The sequence below is a fragment of the Pezoporus occidentalis genome, unplaced genomic scaffold, assembly GCF_034315485.1.
Source record: "Pezoporus occidentalis ecotype Australia unplaced genomic scaffold, CSIRO_AGI_Poc_V1 ctg185, whole genome shotgun sequence".
Lineage (NCBI taxonomy): Eukaryota > Metazoa > Chordata > Aves > Psittaciformes > Psittacidae > Pezoporus > Pezoporus occidentalis.
In genome coordinates this window covers 1,990,240-2,013,566 of record NW_026913693.1, presented here as the reverse complement: position 1 = coordinate 2,013,566, position 23,327 = coordinate 1,990,240, and the positions used below count along the sequence as shown (strand labels likewise).

The 23,327-nt window shown below is 40.0% G+C and overlaps 1 protein-coding gene across 3 annotated transcripts in view; it reads right to left on the bottom strand.

Annotated features, from left to right (window-relative positions):
- ROCK2 (Rho associated coiled-coil containing protein kinase 2) overlaps positions 1-18,591 on the bottom strand; it is a 102,468-nt gene extending 83,877 nt beyond the window's left edge. For all 3 annotated transcript variants that reach the window (XM_062615899.1, XM_062615900.1, XM_062615901.1), the window contains exon 1: positions 18,275-18,591. In XM_062615899.1, the coding sequence (XP_062471883.1) occupies positions 18,275-18,424 (150 nt within the window). In that variant the 5' untranslated portion in view covers positions 18,425-18,591. The remainder of the gene's footprint in view (positions 1-18,274) is intronic.
- Positions 18,592-23,327: the final 4,736 nt, after the last annotated feature.

Below are 23,327 nucleotides of genomic sequence, written 5' to 3'. Positions count from 1 at the left end.
CCTTACATTCACAGTATTTATTTTCCATAATTTCTTGGAACGCAGTTCATAGTTTAGTGTAGAAACCTTCCCAATCTTTGTTTTAGCTGTGTGATGTCATTTCAATGTCATTTCACCTCTTTAACAAGATACAGCTTTCAGCCAATTAAGCCTTTCATTAAAAAGGTTATGTAAATGAGAACATTAATACAAGCTCTCTCCTCTTACACATTCATTCCCTAACGAGACATTAACAGTAATCACCTAAGAGGTTTGTAAATAAAATCTAGGTATTGTATCCCTCCTACATTGCCTATCTCCAAGTCTCAATATCTCAAAATATCTGACTTATACAAACCAGATATTGCACACATTAACTATACAGAATGTATAAAAGTTATTTAAAAATGCATGTTTTTAAAAAAATAAATATGAGAAATTTGAAACCTACCTTTAAACACAGTTGATTAAAATCATTTAAATGGGATTGTGTTAAACATAAAATGAGAAAAAGCCTAGAAGTTGTAGTAAATGACTCTTGGAATACACGATAAAGTAGTTATTTCCTGCATTTTTTAACAAAGCCTGAAGGACTTCCACAGATAACAAATGTGAAAATGTTGTAAATCTAAGATATGTTGGTAACTGCTTTAATTCACTGAAGACAAATAATCAAAAGTAGTTTGAGAGGGATTCCAAGACGGAATTTAGTGAACAGGTTGTACTTTTTCATTAAGATTGATCAATTTTCACTTTTTCAAATGAAAATGATAACTTTCATATGAATTATTTATCATTACATGGCTATCTAATATACATGCAGTATCAAGGACAAGTGTAAAAGAACCTTTTGAAGCTTATTTCTTTCCATTTGCTCCCAACAGTCATTACATTGCTGATGCTATCAGGAAGCATTTCAATAGAAACTGCAGAGAAATCAGAAGCTCAGCTATGCCATAGTTAAGTAAAATGTGATATCCACAGCAGTTAAGATGGATGTCTCAAGAACTTATTTGACCTGACTCTTCTCAGAACAAACTGCTAAGGCAGGTTAACATTACCGTGTGCTTCCAAAGCTGGGTATGTCGCAGGCATCTAACAATGAGTAAATTAATTACAGCAACCCAGAGTAATTTTCAGGGCTGCAGATTAACCAGTCAAGCAGCATAAGTTTGCATACAGCAATGATCTATTCATGGTCTGAGGATGAAGTTCCAGGGCAGTCTAAACCAGTCTCCCTGTCCCCTAAACAAAAATCCCCACCCCACCCTCAACGATGCCTTTCCCATCCTGAGCAAGTCAGTTTAGGAAGCTAAACTGGACAGGCCTTTTGCAGTTTTCCTTTTTGGCCATTTAGCTCCTTATCTGGCCATGCAGTAAACAGGTATAAGGAAAATAATCAGTGGAAAGGCAGCAGAAAGAATACAACAACCATGACAGATCAGTTGGATGCACAGGGAATTAATCCTGCGAAAATGTCATTTCATTCAAACTTGAAAAACTGAGTGTGGGGGAGAAACAACCAACCAACCAACCCACCAAGAACTGGAAAGAACTTGTTTCTTTTATTTTACCAATAAAACTTCAATTAAAAAGATATACTGGTCATACTAATCAGTCTATTTTAAGAACAGAAGGTATTTGTATAAGTCTGCGAGAAAAATATGCTGAAAATACTATCAATAGCTATTAGATTACCCACAGAAAATGTTTTGCATTTCACTGAGTTATGGTTCACATCCAAGCAGACAGACAGATGTCTGAAGAACAAAACACTCCCTACATACTTTAAAGAGGCATCCAGTAAATTCATTTTTATTTCCTGACAAACAAACAAACAAAAAAAGGCAGCAACATGTCAAAACAGTGACTATTTATTTCATTGAATATAACACTATTCAAACATTAACACTGTACCTCCTTATGAAATAGAGCAGGAAATTTAGAGACAGTAAAAAAAGGGAAATGTAATTTGTAACAAAGTCACACTGATGTATTGCACAAGGGTCACATTCAGCTGCAAATTAACACACAGCTATATTAGTAAGTATGTATTTTGGGAAAAGATTAATCACAAACTATTCTCATTTAAATAATTCTATTTGAAATTGATCCATCCTCTACAAAGAAATAGTACCATCACTTCACCTCTTCAAATAGTTTTTCTTCCTCATTCTATTTAAGACAATAGTCATGACCCCCCTCGTAAAAGTGTTGTTTGGATTTATATTAATTAGTTTGACAGAATTGCTTATCCGGAGTTTTGTGTATCTGTGCTGTCGACTTGAAAACCTCTTTCCTCCCTCTCCTCCAAAAAAAAAAAATCCACCCTGCAAAAATCTGTTCATATTCTCCTCCTCAAGTTCCTATCCCATTCTGCAGATAAACCTTGGTTATTCACTTCATCTTAAATCTTGGCTGGAGTACAGCCATACAATTTTATGGACATGAAGACTTTTGGAGCCTAGTCCTGCTGTCCAAAACACCACAGTATTCCTCCACAGCCAGACTGGCTGCCTCAACACACTTGCCTCTGGCTCCTGTGGTTGATTTAGACTTGGAATACTGATCTTAGGACTCACGAAGAAACACTGTCTTCATGAACCGCACCTTACACTACCAAGGCTCTGGTGAAATCTCCCACCTGAAGATCCTGGTCTATAACTGCATCTTGAACAAACAGGGTTTCTAAAAAGAGATGAGTTTTATCATCTCCATCCAGAAACCTAAGCTTTTGAGAGACTGATCCAAAACTAGAGAATGACTTTTCACGCTAATTAAGCATCACAGAAATGCCCACCAAGTTCTCCAGTGCAAGCTGCATTTCCTAGTCAGGTGTTGCTTATTTGCTACAATATTTGTCTCTAGATATCATAGTTAAGGAAGCCAGCATAACAGCTTACAGAAAAGGAAATATAATTCCCCAGTCTCCAAGGACAAGCACTGAGGGCCTCCAGCCCTGCAAGTCTGAGACAGACTTCAGTTTTCTTTACCTATGTTGAGCTTGTTTTTAAAATGCATTTCCTAACACTGAAAGGTGTTCTTTCAGCAACATTTGATGTTTGTGGCAGAAAGTTTCTCCTACATACAATATAAAGGTTAGCAGTTACCGTAACTACTTATAAAATAAGTGGTTAGGAAATAATACAGTTTATCTCAGAATTTCAAAGTATATTTATTCTTTAAAGATGGCCTGTGTGCATATGGAAAGAAATGGGAGAAAGATAGCAGTGGGTTATTATTTGACAGTTTGGGTTGAAATTGCTTTTCAAAGACTAGCCTAACAAAGGTAGTTCAGCCCACACCAAGATGAGCAAACTATATATAAAATTGAAGTAATTTTCCCTAAATGCTTCATAAAATGAGATGAACAGGACAGAACATCTGTTAGCCATATCACTTGATTAAACTTCCTGAAAAGCACAGAGGAAAGAAAAGACAGGTTATATATGTATTTCCTCACTACAAACACTGAAAAATAGTTTTTATTATCATTTCCAGTGTTACATACTCAAACTTGTCCAAGTGGATAAATAACATAGAAAACTTCCATGTACACATACATATATGCATAACAAGACACACTGTAACTCCTAATCAGTGATCGCAAAAAAAGGCTGCCAGTACCACGGAAAAAGGTTCAAAAATACAACCCTTTAAGAAAAATAATAAAAAGCTTCTAGAAATCTCTTCCTATTTAAAGATGTGATAAACCAGTAATTTTAATTCTATGATTTTCATCATTGTGGCACAGTTGTAAATATTCCTGTTACATTCCAATTGAAGTTTCACCCGAATATTCCAGTAACAGAACAAAACATCTGGAGTCTGAAAAAAATTAAATCATCACTGGGCCCAGGATGTCTGCCCTTTCCTCTTCCTCCAATTATTTCTCCATGAGGCATACAAAACTCACTCCAAAAACCACAATGACATACCTGAGAAAGAACGGGCAGCATTCCATGGAAGTCAGTTGAACCCACCACTAAATTACTGAATGTATTACTAAATTTCATATAAGGTAAACTGTTTGGCTTCAAAGCAGTAATGACTAAGCTCACAGAACTACACAGTAAGAAAACACACATTCAAACTTCAGGTCTAAGATGTCAGGAATCCACTTAAACAAAATGTATTCTTACTAAGAAATAAACCTCAGTTGTTAGTCTTAACTGAAATGGCTCCATGTTGCTTTAAGATGAAAGGTTAAAATGAATCAGTACAACAAGTATCCTACAAATCAAAGACATGACAAAAAAAAAAATAATTACACACTCACTGGCAACACTCACCAAACCCATTGTCCTCTGGACTAAAACAACCTCATGCCTAAATCTGGGCCTATAAAGTAGTCCTAGCCACTTAATTATATTTACTAGAATGTTTTAAGCTAAACAATCTAAGTGCTTGAAAATCTACAGCCTAATAATACATCTGAAGAACTCTCCTCCTGCCCAAAAAGTACCTTTGAAAGAACTTTCAGGAAACTTCTCTTAAGGATCCCTTTTACTGTCATGATTAGTTAAGTAATAATTATTTTTTTTTAAATACCCTAATCTATCTATCTCAGCTGTTTATCTCAGGGAAAGGAATTTATAATGGAAGAGAGATATGAGAGAAAGTCCAAACACCCAAAGAAACTCCCCAACGTGACAGAGAATCTTTTTTCACCTTTTTTGTGACTAGCCGATAAAGTCACGATTTAGGAGCATCTGGACAGCATAATAATACAGCTTTTCGATTTGCTGTATTTGATCTTTCACATTAGCATTGTCAAAAAAAATAAAAAGTAACTTCATGAAAATAACTAACTAATACCATCCCCTGGGATACACACTTTTCTGAAAAGAGATTTCTATTAGCATGTCTGATCAGAAGATCTGGTATCTACTGAAAGTGATCCTGTCAAGGTTCCTGTATTGTAATGGTGGAAAAAGTGTTTTTGCATCCCCTCAGTCTGTCTTGTTACCAAACACAGAGCTCTGAATTGCTTAGTATCACACTACAAATAGGAAACAAACTGAACATAAAACTGAGTGTGGTGACATTGCACGTGTCTATTCCCTCCATAAATCATATCTGACAGAGTTTCATAAGATTTTCAGACAAAGAATGAAGAATACCAACTCCAGTTGTAATTTCAGTAAACTACTGGCCTATCCTTCATGTAAACCCCATGAAGGTGAACAAGGCCAAGTGCAAGGTCCTGCACCTGGACTGGGGCACCCCCAGTATCAGTACAAGCTGGGGATGAAAGCAGCCCGAAAGAGGACTTGCGTGTACTGGTGAATGAAAAACAGACATGAGCTGGTAACAGGCACTCACAGCCCAGAACGCCAATGGTACCCTCGTCACATCAAAAGGAGCATGACCAGAAGGGCAAGGGAAGTGATTCTGCCCCTTTACTATACTCTCATGAGACCCCCACCTGGAGTACTGCATCCAGCTCTGGAAGCCCAACAAAAGCAGGAAGGTTAGACTAGATGACCTCCAGTGATCCATTCCAGCCTCTACAATTGTGGATTAAAAATACTTTTTTCTTCTACCAACTGTAAAAGTAAACATTTATTTTCTGTGGAAACTTCAGAATAGTTTTATCTGTGATAAGTATACCCACCAACCTAGAACTAACCCTGTTTTTTTCTTTAAACTTAAAAAAATCTTGATGCAACATAACATTACTAGTTGATGTTTTTCCCCTGCTGTGAGAATATGGAATCAGAAAACTGCAGAAGTGTAAGGTAAAATTAGTATTTATAAATTTACAAATTTAATCCAGTCAGGTATCAAAGCAGGCTGACTGATCTCAGTCTTCCTTGTGCCAGTGTAACATAATGCAGATTAGAGATGGAGCAATAGTAACATGGCACTAAGAACAAGTTCCAAATATGCACTGGCAGCTAAAACCTCAAATTAGTCATTTTGGCATTTTGTACGCTGATGGATTCCACTGTTTTCAGAAGTAAATATCAGCCAGTATTCATCTTTAAAACAAGCCTGTTTACACACACAATGTTGTTTTTTCCAAAAACAGAGGGAAAGAAACAACAGATTAAAGCAACAGGCTACAATAACAAAAAAAATAGGTTCACGTTACCCAAATTCAAGCACAGACAAGTACTAACAGGAATTGGCCTTTTACAAGTTCCTTTAAAAAACAAAACTTTCCAGTTTCTACAATTTTCTCTATACACAGGCTAGCATGACAGTGTGCTATTACCCACTACTTTCTTATATAGATCTGAATGTGATAGCAGAACTTATTTCACTTTTTTTTTCTAGTTCTTTTTTCTTCTAAGTTTATATTAGCAGATTCTAGCTGAACTGAAGTTCTCTGCAATTTTGAAAGTAGCTACAGTGTTTGTACAACTGTACACAGACCTTTGTTCTTGTCCCCATGCTCCCTTCAAAGTTTCATTACCAACATCGTGTCAGGACACACAGATAATGGCTTGCACTCAAAAAAAGTAGCCTGCGTATTTGAATTAATAAACACACCATTCATTTGAAACCTAGTTCTTTGAGGAAAGGAGACACAGTGTGGATTTTTTAGTCTGTTTCGGACAGGCTTGGGATCGAAACGAGCCGTTTCTCTTTTTTTAAAATGTCACAGTGGTAGTTACCATTGTGTTCTGCAAATCTGCCCAGATTAACTGGGAAAATGATTCAGGTTAGTTTTAATCCAGATTGGTTACTCAAGTCAATTCACAACACACCAGCACAAACATTTGTGTCACCATCAAGGTGGTGCCCCAAGGAAGCAAGGTGGAGCTACTTCTTTAACAGATAGCAAAACTACCTGTGGAACTCCATAAAGCCATTTAGTTTAAAATGGATCCATATAACTTAAGGGAGAAAGACACAGGTTAAAAAGTTTCTGAGATCACTCAGGTTCATTTTCCCATACTGAAAAACTTCTCTCTTCTTCGCATTTTAATAATAGAACATTTATCGTTCTATTATCAAAAGCTGCTTGGTATCTCCCACTAAGTGTGCAATTTTATTGATTTATTCACAAACTCTTAGAAGATGAATATATTTTTGTTAAATATACAAAAACTTGATTGCTAGTATTCTTAAAGACTGAAGCCCTTAAATACAAAAACATACACACCTTTCAGAAAAAAATTATAAAATCTACACTATTAAACTCCAGAAAACCGTATTTAAATTATAAAGACCATCATGTCTACTCTTCTTCTAAATATGCTACTTCTAAGGCAGAAAAACCAAGTTGGCTCCATTAATTTTTGCACATGCATACCACTGAGAATGTATGTCTGTCCCCTGCTGTGCCCATCTTTTTAAAAATAAAAGGGCCACCTTCTTTGTTGGATCTTCCTTCCTTCAGAGCATTGAGACTACCTGAGAATAACTAGGCTAGTCTTAATTACTGCTTAATTTACTTCCACATTGCAGGCCCAGGGACCACACTTGCTTATTCGGTAAGTTCCTATCTACAAAATCTCATCTCTTTCTGCTTCTAGAAGTAATTCAAAACCAGATACTGCATCCTACACCATCTGAAGGTTTCCCTAATCCGTTGACTACCCATGGATGACGACAGAGCTTATCTGAGAAGATAGAAAGACATCCCAATGGTCTTTGTGTCTGATAGAGATCTTCACAAAGGAACCCACAGTTCAGGCACTTTAAAACTTACATCAGGTATAAATGCTTTCTACCAACAGATAATAGCTTTGCAAGGTAGTGGTACTACCTTCATACATTGGGCAATGAAATGTTGCCTTAATCCCCATGTCATTTAGCAGAAGACATCCATGTCTGCCTTTAAGCATATAATCATTCAGGTTGGGAAAGACCTTCAAGATCATTGAGTCCAACTGTTAACCTAGCATTGCCAAGTCCACCACTAAACCACATCCCTAAATGACCCTAAAGAGACAGTTAAATGACAATGCTACCCAAGATGATATTATGGTAGCCAATGGAAGAATATTTTTCAGTTTATTTAGCCTGTGTTTATTCCAAAATGATCACTTTCCCCTTTTTGTGCAAATTTTAATTTGGAATACAAATGATTAAAACAAAAAAAGACTGTGAAACAAAAATGTGGGAAGAAATTCAGGGCTAAGTGAATATTCCAAGTTACTTGGGGAAAAAAAAAAGGAAAACAGAAAACAGATTTCAAGTTCATCACGGTTGTATAAGTGGAAAATAGTTTCCCCATAGATAGTAACTTGATGTTTCAAAAAATTTCCTTACGCTTTGGCAAGAATTGGTTCTGATAGTATCTGCCTGTCTCTCCTTTCTATTAGACCTAAGAAGATCAATTCCCACCACGCTGATCAGCTCTCCATTCCCTATGCTGTAACCACAGCTTTTGGACAACCACAGTCAAGAACACTAGGGACAGGGCAATACCATGCCAACTACAGCACAGCAGGACCCCAGCACTCTCTGGTTTACCGTTATAGATACAGACTCACAGACCACAGCAATATTTTATATTTACCATTATAGATACAGACTCACAGACCACAGCAGTATTTTACATTCCTGATTATTTTGCATATAATCAAACACAGAGAAAAAATGTTACGATTCTCATGTACTTTCAGCACCAGTAACCCTACGCTATTACAGCATCAAGCATGTTTGTTTCTCCCCACCTTCCATTTTAGAAGGCAACTAACAAAAAGGTAGTAAGATTTCATACATTAGAAAATAAACCAAAGCATGATGTCAATAAATACAATACCACAATTCAGCAAATTATTTGGTGTATAAAACCAAGAATAATTCTCATGTGCCAAGAAAGATGTCCAGTTACATGGCAGACTCTTCTGGTGGTTATTTCCTCTACAAATTAAGCTTGAAATCAAAATATGACTAGAAAGTTTTGCCTTGGAATGAAATGTAAGACTTTTCTTCAATCCTGCTTTCTACACACTACAAAAAGCCATATCTTACACATAATGGCATTTCTCTCCCCTCCCTCACATTCAGGTTCCATTTGATGTAACATGCTGATAAACAGCAGTAACTTCATTGTACACTGCTTGGTTTTGGTTCAATAAAAAAGTACTTGAGTTGCAGGTATAATGAAACTTCACCAATATACATAAAGTCGGAAAGACATACTGTACATCTTCCCTCATAAATTTTGCCAGTGTGATTTCAAACCATGAATCCTGTATTATCAAATATACTACAAGCAATACAGTCTAACCAAAGCATACCATACTATGCAGAAAACTCTACACTTGGGCTCAACATTGTCTTTGGCTTTCTGATTTGATGAAGAAAGTCCTGCAGTAGAGTCATATAAAATAAAGCTAGGAAATCTAATAGTGAGCAGTGTCACTTACAGAACCAGTTTGAAAGTTTATTTTCCATTTTTAATACACCAGATTTTGTCAAAGATATTTTCACAGGTAGACAAGGGACATTTGGGACTTCTGGCACTTGAGAAACACCATGCAGCACACACATAGGAAAAATACTGGTATTTCTGCTAAGAAAGTGAAGAGCACTGAAATAGTTTATTTTGACACTTAAACTGCCTTTCTTCAGAGGCAGCCAACCATTAAAATAGATGAAGTGATTCATGCCTCATGGTGCTACTGTTTCAGGCTTCTACACGTACAAACCATTCTTAATCATACTGTCCATATTTCAAGGTTTTCTTCATATTCCTAAAAAAAATATTTTCAAATAATAGCTGGATATCTACAATTAAAAGGATTCGCCAGCATTGTATATTTCTCAGGAGATGCAGCTTGTATTAGTATATTTATTATTTCTTAAATATTTACCTTCTAATTTAAGCTTAACATATCCCCAAAACAGAACGAACACTACACATATACCAGGTGTTTCTGCTACCTTATTTGCTGCTACATTCAGGTTTTGTCACCAAGATTTTGACAACAGGTCTTCTGCTGCTCCCCACACTCACTGGTATAAATGCCATTTCCAAAGTAGAGATAAACCGTTCAATTCTGGGGAGATGAACAGCAGAGAAACCCAGAGGGATGGGGAATACATGCGTAATTCAAGTAGTTGTTTTCAGTCACTTTTCAGATGAAAAAATAAAAAAAAGGGGGGGGGGGGTCACACACACTTATACATCCTAAAGAGGTCATTAAATTGAATAAGCCAAGAAATAACAACTACGACTTAATGCCTAAGCAGGCTGACTTTTACTGTTAGAGGAACAGGTCCTGAAATGTTCATTAATGGAAACAGATCATGTGTGCATACAGATGGCATTAGAAAGGTTTTCATTATTCACTAAACTAACAGCTTCCCACATGGTATTATTCCCTGCTCTTCATTTTCTCACACTGTTAGAGGGAATAATTCTATTCCTAAAGTGAGAGACTTCATTGCTATTCTATCACAAAAGTTTAAAAACTCCACTAAAAAAGCACTGAGTAGCCAGGCATGATCATATGATTGTGTAAGAAGGGCCAGAAACAGTCTTAAGTAACTCCATAACATCTTCTATCTACTTACTACAACTTGTTCCAAATGACTTTAGCTGCACATATTAGAAGTACCCCAGCATACACTTCCGTGTATACCAGATGGTGCTAAAAGTAATTTACAAATAAAAACCTGTCCTATACATGCAAGAAATTATAAAGCTTGTGCCCCTAATCTCACACTCAAGATAATCCACGCCAAACTGAAAACAGAGACCAGAACAAACCAGTTTCAGAAACCACAAGGAAAACCAGTTTAAAACTAGCTTCTGTATGAAATAGAACATTTTCATAGCATAGGCAAGCCAAACGACTGTATACCCCTCAACAAGAACATGCTATTATAACTTTTAGAGCATAATCTCTTTGCAGATATGTACATACACACTACAGTGAATTTAGCGATGCAGCACTCTTCATCTTGAACAAAAGCACAGATTTACCACACCAGGGTAAATCTACACTGTTGAGAGTGCAACATTTGATACTTAATCAACAACTAAGCTACAGACTTTGGACAACTACCCATAACAGCAATGACAGACATGGACAAAGAACAATAATGTATTACAAGCCTTTAAATAGTAATGAAGATTTTAGTTAAACTTTAAATACCTTCAGAAGAAAGTATGGAACTTCAGCATTTTTTCCTTCTAGTTATTTATTTGGTGATGGTGTCAGTCAACATTCATTTTAAGATTTACAAAAAAAAAAATAAGAATAATATTTGGTAAGATTAGCATTTCTTCTTTCATCATGGTTCAAACCTTCTTTCCTGTCTGAATGTGACCTCCTCTTCATTTCCTCCTAAAGAAAAGTATAAAAAAATTCTTGTGTTTGGATGAGTCACCCAAACTTTACCCTGCTTAATGTAGGATCCTGTTATTCTGTACTTTAAATATAGACTAATAAATCAGTATCTGTGATTTAGATTTAGAACAATCAAGAGGCAATAAAGCAACCACGCAGTCATCTGAATCCTCAAGGTTCAGAATTAAACACCTTCATATAAAGTTTCCTCATGACAATCTTTTTTGTATCACATAAGTTTGTTCTAAGTTTTAAATTCTTCTCTAGTAGAGGTTTAAACAAATAAAAAAGCTTCATCATCTCCATTTCATACAGCTGGAAATGAAGAAAGATTTCTCTGATGACATGCAGCACCAGCACTATATTAGGCTTCAGATCCTGCTGCACACCATCCTTTTTATTTATCTCTCTGCCTGTACCATCTGAACCACACTGTCCTGCTAACAGAAATGAACAATGAGATGACTATGGTATTAAAGCAGCACTGCTGCACACTAACATCAAACCCAAGCTGTCATCAAACCCAAGCCTCCAACTGGGCACACGGAAAACACAAACGATGCAATTAGTGATCATTTGCAAAAAATCTGTCTTACGTAAATCATTCTACATACAATTAATGAAAAACAGGAACAATGAAAGATTACTTGTATGTGGCACCCAGATTGTTTTTCTTCTCATACCTATCACCTTTTAGATCCCCTAACAGAAGCAGAGGTTGAACAGGAGGGATGTTTCACAAGCTGATAAAGAATTTCTGTCCATCCTTTCATGTGAAACAAGCCAACTAGAATTCACAATATTTCATAATAGGGGAAAAAAAAAAAAAGCACCCCTCTGTATCCACAGCAGATGAACACAGAAAAAAAGAAAAAGCTAAGCCCATGCCACATAAGCAGCCTTTACTGACTGAGACTATCCAACCTAGTGAAATCAGGACAAAATTCACTGAATCATAATCTTCCAAATATAGAGCCCTTGCATATTAGAGGGTAGCCAAATCACCACTTCAAGCATACAGTCATAAAACTTTGTTAGCAGGTAATTAATATAACGTTCCAAAATAAGGATGCAGGTGATACTTCACCTGCACTAAAGAAGCTTAAATGCCACTGGCTGTGAAGATGCTGCTGGCAGTATGAGGAGCGCTTTGATGTTTCACTCTGTAGCAGCAAAAGCTCCATGACAGCAGGTATGGCTTTGGAACCAAGCATTACATTCACCATTCTGTTTACATAGCAAAAGACTCATTAAAATAAATTTATTACTAGCAAAGGCTGCCAATATAAACATAGTATTCTTGTTCTTAACCAATGTGATGTACCAAGACAAAAGTATTTTAAATAGATTTGTTACCAGAAACACTTGGTGCTTTTTATTATAACAGTTTAGACCGACCTTGGACACAACATAGCAGCACCCCTACCAACCACCCCCCCCAAAACACCCCATGCGTATGGGTTATAAAAACATACATATATTTAAATATATATATATATTCTTTCATTATGCAAAACTCCACTAGCAAGTTTCAATCATTTTCATCCTTAAAATCCAACGTCAGTTCCTCTGTGGCAGTGACACAATTCCAGTCATATTTTGTAGCTCAAACACTGGCAAGAAATCATCAACTGAAAGCTGCAGAGATTGGTTACTGTGGCAGCATTTTTTTTTTTTTATTTTAAATTAGGCAGCTTTTGTTATGGACTGCATTACTAGACAAGCAGCCAAACACTCTGTCATTCCTCTGTGGCATTAGTTGAAAATAGCAGATGTACTTAAAAAAAAGATTTTCAATATCAGCATTTGCACACAATCCCCAACTGACAATGAGGTTACTAATATCTGGAAAAGTAAAGAGTTTCTGATTCTCATTCCATCACATATAAAGCAGAAGAGAACCGTGCTCATTTGACAGCATGGCTGCCCTTTTCTTTCTCCCACCCCTTAAGCTGTTACAGATACTGAACAAATGACCCACTCTGCAAACTGATCAACACAGATGAAATACTGGGAGTGAACATACTCTTGGGAGTACACACACAAGATCTGCATGCATCTCATGTGTGGTGGTAAACGCACTGAAGCTGAGCAAACTGGCTTCTCTGCTTTCTTAAACTACAAGTATTTTAAGCCTAGCGTAGAATAACACAGTATAAAAGAACACGTTAAAACTGTCAGAAAACAGAACTGTCCCTTTTGAGTTAACTATATTGCTATATATAAATCAATCACATGGGAACAATCAACAAAAGACTATTCTGTTTCTTTAAAGCTCGTCTTTTTCAACCCTGCAGTAGATGTTCTGAAATCACAGATCAAAAATAAAAAAATTATAGATATAAAATTTATAGAAAGAGTCAGAAGCTAAGAGAGAAATAACAGCACAACAACTATAACAAACAAGGAATAAATTATTTCTTCAAGAACAGAAATCATTTGGCCTTTCAACTACTTACTGGGCAGTAAGTTTCAGGTCAGATCCTGCTAACTGCTACATTTTCGGCTCTTCCCTGTGCTTGCTGGCTCACATTAACACAACAGATTGTTCTTGCTGATTCAAAATTATATGGCAATAAATTCAGGAAAATGAGACAACTTTCACACCAAATCTGTAAGCTCCATGTTAAATGTGAAACACTCTGAAAGCTCACAAGGCCAAAATTCAGTGTAGGGGTATAACCATGATGACCTGGAGACCCTGTATTAACAAGGCTCAGTCTAGTGACCTGCTAAATTAACATTCTTTGCACAAAGTTGTTATCTACCCAGTTGATGAGATTGCTACAGACAGATGCACCTATTGAAAAGATCAGAGTCACTGCTGTATCTGCAGGCCACCTTTTGTTAGGGGTGGAATTCTAGGGTCTCCATGGTAAGGTTCCACTTAGATGAACACCTATTTATATTCAAACTAGTATAAATACATACTTTACCTGACAGCTTTTTTTTTTAATTATTAAAGACACAAATAGCAATTTAGTTCAGTTTGTTTGTTTTTAAGTTTTAAGGCATGTGTATTGAGATGCTTAACCACTCTCCTGCTAATCATCTCTCGGTTTCTCAGTACATGAATGCATTCCCAGCCTAGCCCAGCACTGTGCCCACAATTTTGCTGCTGCACTGCCTAATTAACAGTTTTAAGAACTCCCTCTTTCAAACACTGACACAAACACAGCAGAGCAGGCAGAAGATAGTCAACACTTCACATCTCTGGCATAATGACAACATTTAAGCTTAACACTAAAATCCTAAGGCTTGCACTGAACAATACAGAGGGCAGACACCATTTCCTTTCTCTAGGCAACTGCAGCTCCAGCAAAAGGACCAGGCAGACAACTGCAGGGATGAGGATGATAAGGTTTATCAGAGCTGCCCGTCACCACCATAAAACTCTACAGTTGAGTTCGGCATGTGCTGAAGTGATACAATTACACATGGCAAGGAAGTGGAGGTCTGGATTAGTTTTGCACAGCCTACATTGACCTATCTGTTCTAGTTTTAGAACACATTCAGCGTTCAGCCAACACTTACCAATGCACCCCTAAATAACATGTGTAATACAGTTAATACTGTAGATAGAACATATATGCAAAAGTATAAGTACGCAAATGTATTTGAGAACTGTTAGGCTCTTCTTAAATGTAGCTAGCAACTAGGAACTATTTGGGAGGAATGTATTTATAGAAGTGTTTCTTATAGATTACCCGAGGTCAAATACCACTAAGCACTACCATCAATGTGTACATGCAGTACACATAAAAATGTCACCTCATTAAATTAGTGGATGACAGATACTGGCAGAAGAACAAATAATAATACAGTAGTTTTACGAAGTGATCTGCACCAGGTAAACATAATACATAAAACAGGTCTTCATAGCCACTAATGCAATGTTACACAACCAAAAAGAGTAAGAGACCGTATGACAAAAAGCTGCGACAATAGAAGTGTTATTTATCTCAGCACAGGCAACCTTACACAGGCTTTTAATATGATACAAGAAGAAAAAGAGCAGTCAGTGAATGTCTAAAGGAGGCTGCAAAAACCACTTCCCTTTGTACGTATCTTTGCTGAAGACACCCATCAAATACAGGCTATGCATCTGACCCATGCTAATGAGTAGAAAGTCCTCTATATTGGGGGTTTTGTTTGTTTGTTTGTTTGGGGGGGGGAGTTATCCAGCAGAAAAAGGGTGATGGTGACCATGCCACACATTTCAATTTGCATTGTTTTTAAATTCTGCCTTCATAACTACCAGAATAAACTAAGTAGCAAATTCTCCATCTCTTAATGCCTCTAAATTGAGACTACCTGTCTTTTTCAAAGGCATGTTTCCATCAAACACAAATGATTATGCTCAACACAGGCATAAATAGACAAGAGTTAAGGCATACAATACAGCAAAAATCCCATTAGAAAATCTGACGGTTTCTCTTAAGGCCCAAAGAGGGATGGGAGGAAAATTATCAATCAATGCATTTGGCTTCATGGATTCTCCTGCTGAAGAAAGAGATGGATGTGGTCTGCCATCCTGTGCTCAGTAAGGTACATAAAGAAAGTCTTTTAATTTAGAGCCACTGAATAAAATCTTTCTTGATAAACTGTGGAACTGGTAACTAGAGGAAGGCAGCTTATTACCTCTGCTTCTCAGGTCTTTCAAATTTGCACCATGTGTTGCAGATTAACAGTTACTTTTTTGCTTTTTACGGCTTCCCAAAAATAAAGCATGCATACAAAATGCAGAATAGCAGCTGTTTATGACTTTTTGCAGTGTAAGGAAATGAATTCCATTTTGAATTCCATTCCACATTTTTAGTTTTGGTTATGTTATTTTTGGAGGATGAAATAGTGGCATTCCAGCTAGTCTTTTTAAGATGTTTTCCCTGACACTTAGTTTCTGTTGCTGTACTTCTACTTTTAATTGAAAACACATTTCCAGTCATGATAATTTACACTTAAAGTGAGCTGTTTAATAAATTAGTAAATTCTGCCATTTGAATGTGTTTTCATACTCGGACTGCCTAGCAGAATGCCATTACAAAACTGATGTCAATTAGCATAAAGCAATTATACCAAAGCCCAAAAGAAAAAGCTTTTACAGGAACTCAGCTGCAAATTTTCTAAACCAGAAAAACAAATAGATACGCCTGAAGCAGTTCATCATTTCATACACAGACATGTAAAAAGCACAAGCTAGGAAAGTTCATTGATCAGCATTATATTTTACTGGCAGCTAATTTTTAGCAGCCAGTAAAATATAATTACAGAAAGAAATCATATTTCTGTAAAACACACTTACAGGAAGAGCGCAGAGAATGAAGTGATGAACTCTGCCATAAAAAAAAAATACACATTCAGAATCCAGCTTACAATCTCCCATGGTTTGCTAATTTCTCCAGTGTATTACATGAAGTGGTGGTCATCATTGTAAGAGTACAAAACAAACAAATAATCAAGTGTTAAGCAGCCCAGTCTCAATTTTGCAATTAGAATTTCTCTTCAGAAGCATAAATGGGATTTAGTGTATCTAATCTATGTTCAAGGCAAAGGGGGTGAGGGAATAAAAGAAACACTGCTGAATATAAAAGCAGAGAGTGTGAAGAAGTCTACTGGGGTTAAGTATTAACCTGATGCATTTTTCAAAATGACTGTACTATTTTTAACTGCTCTTTTTTGGCCACAGGTCAAAGTTTTCCTAGCAAAATACCAAAGTGAAAATGCTGGGAGCAAAGCCCAGAGACAGCTCTCTTTGCTCTGGCCTAGGAGAAAACTTATCTGAATCCAGTTAGATATGCAGCACTATTTCCCACTCCCCTTCACTGACTACTGTGGCTGTCATTATGCCTCTGAACATCCATGAGAGAAGTAATACAGTACTCAAGCCTTGAGAAGAACATTTTTCAGATGTTATAGGAAATTCTTATATTCTCCACACAGCACAGACATACATACTGTTCAGTCAGTTCCTGTATTCTTGGCCAAACAGAACTGAGTCATTTGAAAGCAGAAAAAAAAAGAGACTCAATGTAAGCGCCTTGAGCAGCTCTTAAAAGGACTGGGATTTCTGCCCCCTTTTCTGCTCCTCCTAAGTGGGACACATTGGAAATCTTGGGACAGATTGGAAATTTGTAAATAAAAGGTTTTAAGACTCTGAAGCCCAGCAGTAGCAGTAATAATAGCCTCTGTCTTTCCAGGGTTTGGATGTTTTAAATGGGGAAATATAACTCTCTTCCCACTTCTTCCTGAGGGCACAGATTTCTTACCTAAAGGAAATTTTATTTCATACAGTTACACAGAAACATGCTATTTGAAATAGGAGACAGACAAATCAATTTGCCCCAATGGAAAATAATAGTGACCCCACAGGACTCCCCTCCACCCCAGTTTACATTTCTCCCTTAGGCGTGCCCTTTTCCTGGACTATTTCCACATCGCACAGCAAACCTCAGCTTCACCAGAGGCTGGTTTTACGGTGCGGGTACGAGGGGGATATGAGAGGATGGGGATTGGGTGCCTGGCAGCGCACACAAAGGCAGGTACTTTGGGAACGGACACGTTAGGATTACGAGGCGCGAAAGCAAACGATGTAAACGATGCTGGGAGATGAAGAAAAAAAGGCGCTTTCCTCCCCAGGTCAGATTTTTCCAGGGACGCTTCTCACTTCCCCCAAAATAAGCCGTACCTAAAGGGAGAGCGCTGCCTCTTGGTGCAGTGTCCGTCCCGTGTGTGGCCCCCGAGCAGACCCAGGACCAAGTGCCCACTCCCAGCCGGCGGGGCCCCCAGTCCGCTGCCCAGCGCCCCTCGCCGGCGGCCCGCCCGGGGGTGTGGAGAGGCCCCCCCCCCCCCAACCCCGGGGAAGCAGCCTCCGTCCTCCCCCAAGAAAGCTCCTCCAGGACGTGGGAGCGCTTTCCTTCCTTCCTTCCCCCTCCCTTCCTCCCGCCCGCCCGAGGCGAGGGCAGTGCTCCCTTTGTTACCCCGCCAAGCGCTTTCCCCCGCGGCGCGGCGCAGAGCGGCCCTGCTGCCCCCCTCACCAGCAGGCTCTCCACGTTGACCGGGGAGCGCGGGTCGCGGATCATGGACTCCAGCTTCCTCTGACGGCCCTCGAGCATCCCCGCGGCCGGCTCCAGCGCCTCCGCAGCGAGGGGAGCCGCCGACATCTTCCCCGCCGGCTGCTGGCTCATCCTCCGGCCCGCCTAGCGGCGGCGAGACACCGTCCCCAGCTGCTAGGAGGAGGGGACTGAGCGGGGCCGGCCGGCGCGGGGCCTAGCGCGGCGGAGAGGCCGGGGAAGGGCGGGGGCCCGGCGGGCCGGGCCTGGGCAGAGAGGCGGGAGCGGAGAGCACTGCGCCGCCGTTGGCCGTCCCGCGACCGCCCTGGCATGAACGGCGCGGGGAAGCGGCCGCTGCTCCGCCCGGACGCGGGGAGAGGGAGGGGAGAGGTGGGAGGAAGCGCTTCCCGCCGTGCCCCCGCCTCTCCCCCTGCTCGGGGCGTCCCTCAGCGGGCTCCGGCTCACTGCCCGCTCCCTGCCGCCGGCCGGACCATCGCGCGGGCTGCGCGCCCGCTCCGAGAGCGGAGGGAGGGAGGAAAGCGGGGAGGGAAGGGGAAGGCGGCGACCGACTCGGACTCTGGCTCCTTGTACTCCGCCTCTTCTGCTGCTCGGGCGGGAGCTGCGAGCACCGCCGGCCTGGCCTGGCCTTGCCTCGCCGCTGTCCCTCCGGCCCGCCCCCGCCGTTCACTCCATTGCGCGACTCCCGCCTGCCCGCGGCGCCCGCCTCTCGCCCAGCTCTGGCCGACTCGGCTCGACCCGATCTGGCCCGGCCTCTTCCTCCCCCGGCCTCCCTTACCCACAAGGCCGCGCTGCGAGCGCCGCATAGCTCAGCGCTCACTCACCGCCTAACTATAACCCTGAGCTCAGCTCCCCGCGGCTAAGGGGAGGCCTAGGGCCGCCCCTCTGCGCTCAGCTGGCCGCGGCCACGGTAGCGAGATGACCGCCTGCTCCGCAAGCCACCGAGGCAGCTGCTGCGGGCAAGGATTCGCGGAAGGGCTGGGCCTGATCACAGCAGCCGGAGAGGGAAGGGGCTGTGTGGTGGCTGGGTGAGCTTGGCTGAGACTTCATCCTGCCCGCGTACTGTAAAGCACTCCAAAATCAACCCCAAAACACTTGAGAAAGTGGGTGAGCAGTGTTTCAGCAGTGCTCAGGGCAGGTACTAGAGGGAGGATGGAGAGCTACCATGTAGGAGCTGTGTAAGAGAACGTGGATGTCACCTGCTATGCTGGACGTGGTTACGGCCACCTTGTCACTGCTTGGTGGGCATTTTGAGGGGGTAGGACGCTGTGTACAAACCCAGGCAAGAGCACGTTGTAGCTGGGAGAGTGCTGTTGCCAGCCTGTTGGGGCTGCAGGGATGGAGGAGGTGACTCGGATGGCAGGGATGCTCCCTAGGCCAACGTTGTGGATGAAACTATGGTTCCAACAGCTCAGAGCTGATGTTACTGAGCAGAATGACAGGGACAATGGAAGTGCCATCCACAGAGGTGGAGGGACCTCTGGGAGGAAAGGTTAATGTTTTAGTTTTATTGTGTTGACTTTCAACTGGTAGCTGGATGTCAGTGAGCTGATGTCAGAAAAATGGGCTGATACTTTAACTTGAAAGGAAGAGGAGTCAAAGAGAAGTAAATGCGTGAGTCACTTGCATGGTTTTGAGTGAGATCACTCTCCGATATTCTGAGTAAGAGCCATGGTGCTGAACAGTCCCCAGCTCGAGGGTAGATCAGGTCTGAGCATCAGCCCAAAACCTGTAACTGGAATCTGGATTATAGTCCACAGAACCAAAATCCCCAAACGTGACAGGAACACAGACACACGTGAACATTTTGAGAAGTTATGATGGGTGTTGTGACTCACGCTTCTTTGAGTGCACCACATTGCGTTTGTGAGTTTTCTGGTGAAAATCTGCTTGGGAGAGGCACTCTTTATTTATATTGTAGAATTAGATTTACTTAGATTGCTTAGGTTAGATTGCTTTACTGTAACACTACCAAAAAGAAAAATCACATAATTTGCTTGAGCAGTTTACATTGCAACAAGATAAAAGTAGGTGCAACAGCTAGTAGGGTTGCTACTAGGATTAGGATGTGGGTACCGAAGTTACACGGCTTGGCATGTCAACCATTAAAAACTCTACATTACCTAAAAGAACAGGATTTCTTCACATACAGCCTACTCACTGGCTAACTTCTTGTAAGTGGCACAGCAGAAATGTGGTTTTTTTTGGGTTTTTTTTGTTTTTTTTTTTAAGAAGGTATTTAAAATGGGTTTGGACAAGAGGCCAAGTGTGAGGAGGTGTCTCCAGTGATCAATAAGGAGCTCATGCTGGGTTCTGCTAATGTCAACAGCAATTTTTGGGGTAATTTCAATGAGCTTTGAGTCAAGTAGCAGGTGATGTGAAGTTTTAAGCTCTCTTCTCGGTTTCCCCTTGGCTACAGACAAGTTGCTTCTCTTTTCCTCATTTTTCTTATCTAGCATATAAGCTTTGTAAAAACTATTCTTTACTTTATCTAGCTTATGTGATTTAGTGACATTGTCCAGGGTGCTGTTTAGACAAAGGTAACAAATCCTTAAATAAATGTAACAGCCCTTTTTACATACAAAACCAAGTGTGATTGTGACTTCAAAAGCAAGTGTGTAGAAGCAGTAACTTCTTGAAATTCTTGCCCAATAGATCTGTTCCTCTAGCCTTCAGGACATACCTGTTTGCTGATGAAACAAGTTTTGCTCTGTTGCAAGAGACAAGTTGACAACAGCGGTCAGCTGAATTCCTTTTTATGACACAGATGCTTAACAAAATCACCAGCAGAAGCTTTATTGCTGGTTTACAAGTGGTGAGTGGCAAAAAGAGTACCTAAAAGTCAGATCCTTCCCTTAGTATTTGCAAAACCATAGTTAATGTGTTCTAAAGGAAAAATAACCCCACCTTCTTGCAGTCTTTTACCGTTCTACCTTTTCTGCCTGTAGTGGCATACGTCTGTTAGGGTAACCTCTATCCCTAACAGTGACCATCTAAGGAAAAACTGTTTTTACTTGATTGCACACGATAGTTTTGAAGTTCGATGCAGTGCATTGTCAAATGGTATTTACCGTGTTTTGTGAGGCAAAGTCCAAGCTTTCCACCAATGTACAAGCTGCAGGTGTAAGCCTGTGAGTCCACAGTTGGATCCTTTGCCTTTCTCTCTCCTCCCTGAAATGCCATTTGACTCTTTAGGTGTCTACAGTCCAAATATGTCTTGGGTGTCCCAAGGCAGTCAGAAATTTGCTGTTGGCCATTTTCAGAACTGGCTGCATATGCATGAGCAGGTTTGTAGGAATTAGTAAACTGGGCTTAGTGATTAAAACTCATCAGCTTTAGGGTATTCCTTAGGGATCAAGCCTTCTCAAGAAGAAGAGGGGTTTGTCTCAGAACCTCGGGCAGGCTTTCACTACTAGCTGTTGCAAAAGAAGGGAAAGGAGAGAAACTACCCATCTGCACATCTGTTTTAGGAAAGGGCTGCTACATTTTTAGCACTTTCTACTGACTCTTAAGGCTCTTGTAAATGATCTTGGGCTCCCACTCTCTGCAGGTGTTTTAAAGAGAGCATTAGAGCACTAAAATTTGGGATTAGCATCTCATGTGGATTTAGTCCGTTTTTGTGTTTACCATTTTGGAAAACAGAAGCATGGAAAAGTGAGTTGCCATGGACTGTCTCTACGTGGAGACATGAAGTGACTCTCTTCCTGAATGAGAACCAAATCGTGACAGCAGAGTAAGAGGACAAAAAGACAGATTGTCTAAGCAAATACAGAGTCTTTGGAAAGCTGCCAAAATTAAGCCACGACAAACTGCTACACGGGCAAAGGTGCGTAACTATTGTCCCTCCTTGCTGCAGGGTGATGCACTGATGTTTGAACATCAGTCACAGCTGATCATTGTTGTTGTGATGGAAATAGGAGGTGTTTTTTTAAATAATGAGACTTTGGAAGTTGTAGCTGAAGTTTGTCATTCTACCTCCAGAAAATAATTTACATTTACTTCATTAGCATAAGGGATTCTTTATTTTCAGATTCATGAATATAAAGTAGGGACAGAAAGGAATATAAGTTTATTGTGGTGGTATTTGGGTTTTATTTTCCTTTCTTATGTGCTAGTGTTTAATCAGCCTAAGGGCTAATGAATTATTTTTCTGGATTAAAAATACCCCTTTATTTTAGGTTAAAGAAAACAGGAAGAAAGGTACACGACTTCTGTATCTGGGAGATACAAAAGCACATGTTTTTAAAGGGGTCACAAAGTCAGCCATACTCATCAACACTGCTGATTTTCTGATCCCAGTGTTGTCTTGGTGCAAATGCTATAGTTATGTAAAGTCCACAAAAAAACACTATTCAACAGTCTTCCATTTAATTCATAGTACAGCATCTGTTGCATTGCAACTACCGGCTTTAAATACAAGCAGCTTTTCCAACCCCATTTATTTCCAAACCAGTCCTCAGTAACAGCAACACTACCACATCAATCACTAGCACAGGCCAGCTATAAAATTACAAACCCACTCAGCCATCTGTATAATTAAATTCAAACCAAACTAATCAAGTGGATTTTAAAGGAACTGTCTTCATATGGTAAACTTTATAGGTAAAGGCCTACATCTACTGTTCCTACTTGGGAAGGAATATATCTTTGTCTCCAATAGGTATGGTATGACAGATATCAGTGCTTCCTGCTCTTTCAAACAGCATGACAGCTGATCAATGCAGAACTGTTGGTACTGTCTGTGCTGTGTTGAATTCAGTGTCTTAAATACAAATACCAGAGGATCAAAGAAGAAGAGGAGGTGTGAAAATTGGCTGGGTAATGCCTGGGTGTGTCCTGATAATTCAGGGCTTGGTCTTTGCCTGTCTTTTAATTTGTTATATAATTCTCTCCAGCTAACTAACATTTCTTGTGTTAATAGGGCAGTTTTCGTAGTCTCTTGGGTGCATTGGGAAGACAGAAGTGAAACTGCAAATGTAGGTTAATTAAAATGCTTGCGTGATGTTGATGTGCCAGATTC